Source organism: Carassius auratus, chromosome 4 (assembly GCF_003368295.1).
Source record: "Carassius auratus strain Wakin chromosome 4, ASM336829v1, whole genome shotgun sequence".
In the NCBI taxonomy this organism is placed as follows: domain Eukaryota; kingdom Metazoa; phylum Chordata; class Actinopteri; order Cypriniformes; family Cyprinidae; genus Carassius; species Carassius auratus.
The window spans coordinates 7,627,373-7,637,865 of NC_039246.1; the positions used below are offsets into that span (position 1 = coordinate 7,627,373).

The window sequence follows — 10,493 nt, forward strand, 5'->3', positions numbered from 1 at the left end:
TTCTGCTCACTGTCTAATCCTTTCTACGTCAGCAACATCTTGGAAGATTTTTTCATTTCTGTAGAAACCCAGTTCACACCTTTCTCTGCTGTGAAGTTCTTCACCTCTTCATCTCTTTCACAATCGCTCCTGCATGCCTGATGTCCTTAACAGGGTTTCGCGTCACATTTCCCAACCGAGGGTAGTCACACTTGTCTATTTTCTTCCTGCTTTCCTCTTTTTTCTGTTCTGGAGTAAACAGAGGACATAAGCATACTATTTCAGATTTCAAACTAGTTTCCTTAAATGAAATGGGAACAGTTCACCCATAAATGAGGCAGATATTCTAAGAAAATTAGGATTGTTCATGTTTTTGAAAGAAATGACTAATGCTCGCCAAGGCTGCATTCATTATATCAAAAATATAAAAACTAATGCAACACAGTAACACTGAAATGTTATTGCAATTTTACATAACTGTTTTCTATTTTTATATACTTTACAATATATATTATTTCTGTAATGCTAAGTAAGCCATTGTGTCAGTGTCACATGATACTTCAGATATTATTATTATTATTAATAATGTTAAGTAGTGCTGCTTTATACTTTTTTTTATACTTTTTTATACATTTTTCAGGATGCTTGGATTAATAGAAAGTTCAAAAGAACAGCATTTTTTTGTAACATTATACATGTCTTTAATGTTACTTTTGAAAAAAATCATCAATTTTATTTCAAAAATAGTAAAACGATACTGGACCCAATCTACTTGCTGAAACATACCCCTCCTTGTTGCATCAAGATGCACTGCATCATGGATTGACGTGAGTAACACTAATCTTGCTCGTATTGTAACCAAACACAATGTGCCATGCTGAAAATAACTTCTACTTGAATATCGTATAACTTCAGTTGTATGTGCTATTTTTATCAAGTTTCGTTGTCCTATTTTTATTGAAAAAAGAACAGCAAATACAAGTTTGGAAAGACATGAAGGAATGAAACAAGGACCTATTCATTTTTGGGTGAACTATTCTTTTAAGAAGATCCATGTTGATCAGAAACATTTGGAAAATGTGTTCTATAAGGTTTCACAGTGGGTTAGTTATTTATACCCGAGGCGTTGCAGAAAGGATGTTTCGCAGCTGACGTCAGATCTCTTTTCATGCTCTTCTGACTATGAAGCTTGCGGAAGGAGAAGCCCATTTGTGATTTTGGATTTCTCTGTGCCTGCTGCTTTGTTGCTGATACCCCTGAGGGCATGCTTCCTGTTCTTTTGTGCCCATTTTTTGGAGAAGTATGTGTTGTTGGATTAAAATGAGAATACTGACACCTTGTGGTAAAGGTGCTGGTTTTCTTATTAGCAGAGGGGAAAGGGAGATGAATAAGTGAGCACTGAACCGAGACATCTCGGTAGGATAAAGCTCCTGTTTGTGTCCCTGTTTCCAAGGTTATTGGGGGAGTCCCATCACGCCTTTGTGCTTCCGTCTGCAGATGAGAAAAACAAAAAAAAGATTTCCCTCATGTTTTTTTCCACAGTTCACTATTTCAGACCGTCTCAAACTCTGGATTTTGACTTTGTTCATCATTTTGCCTCCTGTTGGCAGGATGGAGCTTGTGAAGGTGTGCGTTTCTGTTAAACTGTCCACTGATAAGCAACAGTGCTTTGCCTTGACACTATATTCAGACTTAAATAACCTATTCTTTTATTTTATTTTTTTGATTGATTTAAAAAAAAAAAAAACTCAGGGGATCATAAATTATTATTTTTTTAAGAAAGAATATTTTCATGTCTTTCACATGATAATATATCTCATATTTTAAAGTGAAAGATGTTATATTCTTTCAGTGAATGAAGAGAAATGTTTATCCACTAAAAATCTTAACTAAGCCACACACTTTCATTATGTTAGACGTGTTAATTTTTCACGCACAATATACTAGGAGAGAAACCAATGTCATTATTACGGTGATTAGGATTATTCAAATTCCAAAGTCTTACGTCATCTGAGCTGCGATAAACTCCTCTTGGAGATTTTCCAACATGCACAAAGACACTGCTACCATCAGCACCTGCTGAAACATCACACGACTTCTTGTTCGGAGTAAGCGCCATTAAAATCATACTTTAAAAATAACAAGGACAAGAACACTTACATGTGTTGCTGTCAATACATACAAATTCCTGAGGAAGAAAAAATATGAGAAAATCAAAACACATTTTATTAGCAATGTCTGAAGCTTTTGTCTATGTTGCTTTAAACCACAAGGGGGTAGCATTTGTAAACAATAAATGTACTAAGACAATTTTACCAACAAAACTGTGTGTGTGTGTGTGTGTTTCGAGGCACGAGTGCGGGCGTATACCTGTGTTGAGAGGTGGCCATTACTCTCCATGTTTTGTGATCTGTCGCAAGAATTCATTGAGTCGATCACTAAAAGAAATAACAATTATCAAGACCGTTTGTAATGTGCAATGTATTCATGTACTGAATGTACTCTGGACTGAGTGCTCATGGAGCCTCGGAGAGATTATTCATGAGTAAGTCAATCAGTCATTGCATATAATACTGTTTCTGGATAGTTGTGACTCTACAGGTTTTCATTTCTACTGTATTCTTATACAGTGCATTACCTAATGTGCTAGAAGCTACCGTATATTATTACCTTTAGAATCTAAGTTCTTAAAATCTATGAACAGTGGCTCCTCCGGTTCTTCGGTGCTCTTTAAAGGGTTGAGGGGATATGAATGCTCTCCCCTCTCTGGGCTGCAACAAATTCTGAGAATTCCACGTTGCAAGCACTTTCTCATATTTATTGTCTTTTATTGGCATATTGCGTCAGGATATAGGAATATCCTCATACTCACATGGGTAATGTGCTCTCAAACTGATTTCCAGCTGCTGAGCTGTCGCGTGCCGCATCTTGCACGAGAGCTTCACCCGGCCATGGATTAGCCAGCTTTGTTGGTTGAGAGAATGACACAAACTGAAAAGAGTCATACACTGTAACAATCTGGGTTGCTGCTTAGTTGGGTTGCAAAACTGCGGGTTTTAAAATGATCACACCTTAGGAGTTTTCTGGAGATTGCTAAGATTTGACAGAGTTGGCAGAGAGGAGGATCCGTGTGGTGCAGGTTTGGGTTGGAGTGGATGTGAAGAGCCAGAAGATGTTGAGGGGGGCGGCTGCGGCTGGTTTTCTGAGCCACTGGCATCAGACAGGTTCGATTCAAGCAAAGGAGACAGCTACGGATGCAGAAACCATTATTAAATCCTGTATGATAAAAACGTAGAATTCGACAGATGTTACTAATGCTAAATGTATATTATGTCAGTGGTTACTAAATAAAACACTGGTGAATGATTTTGTGGTAGTTGACCATTTTAGTCATCTTTACCGGCGTGAACTTGAATTCTTCAGAGAGACGATGTTTTCTGACTTTATAACCAGGCGTATCAGTACTGTTGAAACAAATAATCAATATCTATAGATGAAGTCATTTGGAAATATAGGCTAGGGGGAATAACAGAGCGTCTTGAAACATACCAGTACTGTGGCTGACTGGTAACTAGGTTCAGGTTTGAAGGAGAACAGGGGCTCATTGGTAACTCTGAGGGCTCTTTCAAAGCTCTTTTGGTTCTTTTCACACCAGTCAAAAGGTTTGTTTTTGGTTTGTCTAGAAGACAAACATCAGCATATGATTCTACAAATGAGCTAGGCCATAAAAGAATAGTTGCGTTGTGTTCATTTATATGTGCACAATCTCTCTAAGTTACCTGTTTGCTCTTTCTTTGATGAAATCTGGTTGACTATGAATAATGTCAGCAGATCCATATTGTCAGGGTTGTATCCTTTGGGTGATTCCTCGATATTTGACTTCCTTTTCATCCTTTGCTTTTGAAAAAAACGCCTTGAGATGAAACAGGTTATTAAAAGAGCACAGGTTTAAGATATAACAACACACTAAAAAACTAAAGCTAACCACCTGTGACCCCAGTCCAATCCCTATCAACTAACGTTAACGTTAATCCAACTAAATTAATTTACCTGTAGTAAATATTTGTATTTACAATAAAGTTATCGTTCAAATGTAGTATGAAGAATGTGTAGTTACTGAAAAGAGTGTTAAGTCTCAAACAGTTAGTTTGTGAGAGTGAAAAGTACTTACTCTTTGTTTTGTTGTGTCTTCTTTGCTTTTCATATACCTGCTCCTGTTTAGTCGAGACAAGGCGCAATTATACATATAAACTTATTGAATTTATATCAAGTCATTTTGACATCTTTGCTTCGACTTCCATGAAATGTTCATTTTACAGCCAAGTAATTATATAAAGTCAGTTATTAGCGAGTTTCAATAAAGTTAGCAAGTTAGCACAAACCTGGATCCTCCGACCCAGTTCATGTTGCCCTCAGTTTAGGCGGGGTTTTTTTTCACCCACCGACTCTTTTTCGTTACAGATAACGAAATGCTGACAGCGTAATTATTATTATTATTATTTTACTTTTCAGTTTATGATGATATTAAGTCAAAGTTAAGAGCAGCAACCGATAAGATACATAGCATAAATCTGCGCGAGTGACGTCTTAACCGTAACGATAACTCAACCACTGATCTGTAAAACATTATATTATTAACACACATCAGCGATTTTTTTTCTTTTTATAATTTTAATATCAAAGTTCAAAAAACGAATACATTTTATTAATTAGTCATTTAACTGAGAGAAAAAAAAAACGAAACGACGCAGAAAAGTTGTTAACTCGTGTGATTTTAGATTTTATTATAAATAATATTATTGACAAAGCACATCGTAAAGTTTGACAATTACAAGAAAATCATATAAAGATGATAGTAATAAAATATATTTATAAAACATTTTATAATATATTATTATAACTATGATTAATACAATATGTTATATATTAAAATAATATATTTAATTTGAAAGGTATTTTTTTAAACAGAATTACTAAACAAATATTAATTATTATTATTAATAATTATTTTTATTGCATAACAAGAAGATTAATACAACATAGAGGACCACGGTGTTTTCAACTATTATCAATTATATTCATAACAGAATCTAAGGAACAAACAGAAAAAAAGGAAAGGAAGAAAGAAAGAAGAAAAAACTACTAAGAAATTCCCATAAGAAAATGATTTTTTTTTTTTTTAATCTATACATCTTATTTGCTTTTTTATTTCTTAGATCTTTTAAAGCTTAAATTCTTAAGTTCAGTTTTAAATAATGAAATCAGACCATTCTGCTATATTTAAATACGTCAAGTGCTGCAGCCAATCAGCGTGGAGTGGGGGCGTAACCAGCAAGAAAGCCCAAATGACGGAAACGTCTTACCTAGCGGTGCAGTTTCAAGTTCAACCTCACGGCACCATGAATTATATGTATATATTCTCTTTAAGTCATTTAGTGACCCTATGGATGTAATTTGGAACCAAGTGAAGATTTACCAAGACTTATTTTTACAATAGCTGGATTAAAAAATGAGCAACATCCTCCATGCAGCATCAAAAGTGAGATGGAATCAGAGCAATGCAGCGAAAAGAGCGGTGCTCCTGGCGGCCGCCGCATACGGAGCGAAAACGCTTTACCCCGTCATCTGCAAACAAATAAATCAACGGAAAACAACCAAGAGCAACACGTCTGCACCGGGACATGAGAATGGATTGATACCTGCCCCTAAAACTACACCAGAGACTGCCTCCAGCCTGAGTAAATCGCCCGGCGTCAATGCGGAATTCTTCAAGCAGATTCTTGAACTGGTTAAAATCGTCTTCCCGAAGTTTGTAACTAAAGAACTGGGTTTATTATGTTTACATTCACTAGCTCTGGTTTCACGGACGTTTCTGTCGATTTATGTGGCAGGTCTGGATGGTAAAATAGTGAAAACGATCGTAGAGAAGCAGCCGCGGAGCTTCATGATCAAACTGATGAAATGGCTTCTGATCGCCATCCCGGCCACATTCGTCAACAGCGCGATCCGCTATCTCGAGTGCAAGCTCGCGCTCGCGTTCCGCACGCGTCTGGTGGATCATGCATACCAAACGTATTTCACCGATCAGACCTATTATAAGGTCAGCAATATGGACGGGAGGCTGGCGAACCCGGACCAGTCTCTAACCGAGGATGTGATGATGTTCTCGCAGTCGATTGCTCATCTGTACTCGAACCTCACCAAACCCATCCTGGACGTGATACTGACTTCATATACTTTAATACAGACTGCGAGATCTCGCGGTGCGAACGCAACCGGACCCACTCTCTTAGCGGGTCTGGTGGTGTTCGCCACGGCGAAGGTTCTGCGCGCGTGCTCGCCGAGGTTCGGGAAGCTGGTGGCGGAGGAGGCGCACAGGAAGGGCTACTTGCGCTATGTGCACTCCAGAATCATAGCCAATGCAGAGGAGATCGCTTTCTATAGGGGACACACGGTAAAGAAATGCATGATGCACACGTGCATGTAGAAACATCTATATAACATTAGTTAATTGCCATATAGGCTACAATCTTCATGTATGTATACCTCATACAATCATATATATACTCCCCCTTTCTTTGTCACATAGCCTAGATAATATGAATTGAATACACTGTACATTATACTTCATAAAAAGAGGTAGACTGTAATTGTTATGTTGTTTCCATAACTAGCCATTACTTTGTAAGTCTCTCAGTCGTTGGTATATTAAATCTGTTCTCATGTGGCAGGTGGAGATGAGGCAGCTGCAGAAGTGTTACAGTACCCTGGCGGAGCAGATGAACCTCATTCTATCAAAACGTCTGTGGTACATCATGGTTGAACAGTTCCTCATGAAGTATGTCTGGAGTGGATGTGGCCTGGTTATGGTGGCCGTGCCCATTATCACTGCCACTGGCTTTGCTGACAACGGTATGTAGAAGTCTAGTTTGTACTGTACCAAATATACAACCTGACTGCAATTTCTTTCAAGCTTTATTTGAATGATGTTCCAGTGCTTCCATTTCAGAAATATAGGTCATATAAGAGTACTATTTGGTTAAAGATGTTTCATATTCATTTGTTTCTTAAAGAGCTGGCTGACGGTCAGACACAAGTGTTGGTGAGTGAAAGAACGGAGGCCTTTACAACAGCTCGCAATCTGCTGGCCTCAGGGGCGGATGCCATTGAAAGGATCATGTCTTCTTATAAAGAGGTAAAATATTAAACATGCTCTTCTTTCTTGACATTTTTCACAATTATTTCCTTTTTACATAAAAGGAAATAAATACTTATTTAAGATCTATGTAAAACTGTATGTTTTTGAAAGAAGACTCTTCTGAGGCGGCATGTATTTGGTCAGAAATACAGTAAAAACAGCAATATTATGAAATATTATTACAATGTAAAAGAAGAGTTTTCTTTTTGAATATGTGTGAAAATGTTATTTATTCCTTTGTTGGTAAATGTGAGGTTTCAGCTGCCATTACCAGCCTTGGGTGCAATTAATACTTAGAAATTAATGACCATTAATTAATTATCTTTTAATTTTGCCTTAAAAAAGTAAAGGATTACTTTAAAATTTTCTGTAATTTAATTACAGTTAATTCTGATGTAAGTATTTTAAAGGTACAGGTTGTAGGAACTGCCACTAGTGGGCGCACCACCAAAACAATAAGAATCGCGTGGTTTGATGACGCTAAGAAGGAGCGTGGAATAATGGGATTTGTTGTCTTCTACCCCACCGCTGACGGCCATCAATCAGACAATATGAAAAAGATTACCACTTGTTCAACAAATATATACACTTGTGTACATTCAAACACAACAATTGGGCATACATAGCAAACGCGAGATCGATTTGCGTGAGTAGATTACATACAAAGTCAATGCAAAGACGCGATCAGACTATGGATCAGACGTTTGGCGTGCATGCCCCATAATACTAATCTTGTTGATCATTATAATAGCATACGTGGGAGCTGTCCTTGTCAACAGAACCACCGGCAGACGGTAAACAGTAATTCTGTTACATAAATAAGTAACACAATCCACCATTAAACGTGCAAGAAGAAGTCAATAAGGAACTGCTTGAAGCAAGCCAGTGGTTTGCTGGACGCTAGACACTACTTCCGCATTTGTCCACGACACTGTTGCCATGTGGTTTCTACGTCAGTAAAGGCGGTAACAAAGGGTAACTAATGTCATTGACAGGCGACTGCACTGCCTCGTGTCACTGTTTAGAATGTAAATTTCCTCATGATTTACAAGTTGTTGAAAACATTAGAGATATTGTTAGGAATCAGCTGGACAAAATATATAACACTAGCCTAGTGGTTTTTGGATATTTTACTGCAAATATCTTACAAATTGTACCTTTAAGCATTGTATAAACTATAGAACATTTCTATATAAAACAATAGTGGATTTAACAATTTTTTTATATATATATATTAGGGGTGTAACCGTACGTGTATTCGTACCGGACCGTTTCGGTACGGTGCTACTGTATGTGGGAGGCTGCCGACAGACCAGGATTTTGTCTTCACGACAACAATATCTATACTTCATGTTGAACATAAATATAAAGCCTACTGATAAAGGACACCATCAACATATTGACGGCAAAATAGACTATGTTTGACAGGTGCAATATGCCAGTGCGTCACCGGCCTAAGGTTTTCAAAAGGCATCACGCGAGTGTGAACATCACTACAACTAGGAAAAAAACGATTGTAATTCAAACGCAGCTCCCATCGGCACTTAAACAGACCTTTGCTCTTAATCGCTCATTGTCAGGTGACGTCACACTCGTGGAACACGAAATGCATTATGGGTATAGCTGCCATTTGTAAGGTATCAATGCTAGTGTGTTTAATTGGGAGGATTGTGCTTGTCTTAAATGTGGTAAAATGGTACGTTCTTGTTGTGTGATTGGCTGCATATTATCTAGTCTCATGACAGAACGGGTCAAGAAGCTTAGATGCTGAAATTAATGCAAGCGTCATGCACTTCAGTCTATGTAGTAAACAAACCCGCACATCTCTGCCATTCATTCACACAGAGACGCGCAGAACACGGATTCATATTTCAAACAACTTTTGCGGCTTAACATTTACAGATACTGGTCCATATGGAGATTTGAGTTGATTAATTTATGCTAACTTTGACAAATTCCATGACTGTCCATATTAAAATGTAAGTTTCATTTTCATGACTGGATTTTGAGATTCCGTCCTTGTTTTCTGCTTCGCGGAAATCATAGTGCTGAACCGGGTTTGAACGGGACCTCGGTACTACCAGTACTTAAAGAAACCGGGTACCGTCATATACGCGTTATGAGTCATTTTCTCCTGATAACCCCCGGAAACAACTTAAATGACACTTTCAGTTTTGATTGTACAGTTGATCGCCTTAAATTTCTACATAATTATGGGCATGGCCACTTAAGTGCCAGGTGGATTGCCGCTGCTGTCACCGCTGTCGAGCTAGGTGGGCGTGGTTTCAGCTACCAGCTCCTGCATCTTTCCCAATTTTCGATTATCTGGGAATGACGCGCTGGGAACGACAGCTGGCTCCGCCTGCTTTTATTTTGTTCACTGTACTTTATTTTGATAAAGTACTAACTGTGCTGTCAAGTCAGCAATGCTGGAATTTATGTGTTTTGGGGGGGGGGGGGTTTGCTGGTTTCCTAATACCAGCAAAATCAACTTTATACACTTATTGCATTATTAATAATGCATTTTTCTACACTCACACTGAAAACAAAACATTGTGCTTTTGTAAAATAAAGAAAACAAATAGGATGTCGCATTCTGCCATTTGAGTTTCCTTTCTGTGAACAAATTAAGCCTGCCACAAAAATGAACTTAAACTCAGCGTGCATAGGCTGTTACGTGTCACACTGTTTTTTTCTACCTTGTTTATCTATAAACTAAATCAAATATATTTCAAGAATTTAATCCTTGAATGTATATATGTAACGCAGTAAATATGTACTGCTTTACCATAACATCTGTGTACCGTTCCACCTCTAATATATTGCTTTGTTACATTTGTTTTATTAGTATATTCATTAATTCTACCACAAAATGATGGGAACTACAAAAAACCCTCGCACTGTCATGACAAAAATAATTTTTTCTTGTTTAGTAGTACAACAGCAAGGGCAAGATCACCACTACAGGAACTGAAACCACAAAGGATGTGATGTCATGCTGCAGTGAAAGCTGGGAATCTTAACGTACGCTTGAGATCAGTGTTGGTATCAACTGCCACTCCGTTGACTAAGCCTGCCGGGCAATATAATCCACCATCTGTTGAATAGAAAGCATCAGTCAGAGCCACTTCACAGATGCTGCGTGTGTCCATTACAGTGTTAGATACTATAAAGCACGACAACACTTTATTTCAGACCTTTTAAAATATCATATTGTGTTCAAAATATACTTGGCAACTAGCCCAACATGTGATTTGTTAGTAATTAATATTTTGACAGTTTCTCAAGAAATGTGAGGAAGTGAAGTAAATGTGAG

General features: G+C 37.7%; 2 protein-coding genes across 7 annotated transcripts in view; one reads left to right on the plus strand and one right to left on the minus strand.

Annotated features, from left to right (window-relative positions):
* Positions 1 to 68: 68 nt before the first annotated feature.
* redic1 (regulator of DNA class I crossover intermediates 1) lies at positions 69 to 4,569 on the minus strand. Of its 5 annotated transcripts, none has more exons than XM_026225317.1 (13): positions 4,362 to 4,569; positions 4,151 to 4,193; positions 3,759 to 3,892; positions 3,529 to 3,658; positions 3,380 to 3,443; positions 3,051 to 3,227; positions 2,852 to 2,943; positions 2,650 to 2,762; positions 2,350 to 2,417; positions 2,140 to 2,167; positions 1,985 to 2,058; positions 1,098 to 1,470; positions 69 to 228 (listed from the first exon to the last, which is right to left on the minus strand). In XM_026225317.1, exons 3-13 carry the CDS (start codon positions 3,868 to 3,870, stop codon positions 101 to 103), a joined length of 1,359 nt encoding a protein of 452 aa, XP_026081102.1. In that variant the 5' UTR covers positions 3,871 to 3,892; positions 4,151 to 4,193; positions 4,362 to 4,569; the 3' UTR covers positions 69 to 100. The 5 variants fall into 5 exon arrangements, with proteins under 5 accessions (XP_026081102.1, XP_026081095.1, XP_026081109.1 ...); XM_026225310.1 differs by having other exon boundaries at positions 2,650 to 2,750; positions 2,852 to 2,970; XM_026225324.1 differs by having other exon boundaries at positions 69 to 223; positions 2,852 to 2,970.
* A 716-nt stretch (positions 4,570 to 5,285) lies between these two features.
* The window catches only part of abcd2 (ATP-binding cassette, sub-family D (ALD), member 2), a 21,393-nt gene continuing 16,185 nt past the window's right edge, over positions 5,286 to 10,493 (plus strand). For both annotated transcript variants that reach the window (XR_003277890.1, XM_026225352.1), the window contains exons 1-3: positions 5,286 to 6,433; positions 6,711 to 6,891; positions 7,053 to 7,174. Coding sequence is in view for 1 of the 2 variants with exons in the window: in XM_026225352.1 (XP_026081137.1) it covers positions 5,489 to 6,433; positions 6,711 to 6,891; positions 7,053 to 7,174 (1,248 nt within the window). In the remaining variant the exon portion in view is untranslated. The remainder of the gene's footprint in view (positions 6,434 to 6,710; positions 6,892 to 7,052; positions 7,175 to 10,493) is intronic.

Bases quoted from the DNA above. Each gene is read 5' to 3' on its own strand.
- redic1 (XM_026225300.1), bottom strand. From the start codon at position 3,870: ATGAAAAGGAAGTCAAATATCGAGGAATCACCCAAAGGATACAACCCT. The intron at 3,659-3,758 runs GTAACTTAGAGA...TTTGTCTTCTAG, and splicing joins ATCAAAGAAAGAGCAAACAG to ACAAACCAAAAACAAACCTT. The intron at 2,418-2,649 runs GTAATAATATAC...TATTTCTTTTAG, and splicing joins TAAGAACTTAGATTCTAAAG to TGATCGACTCAATGAATTCT.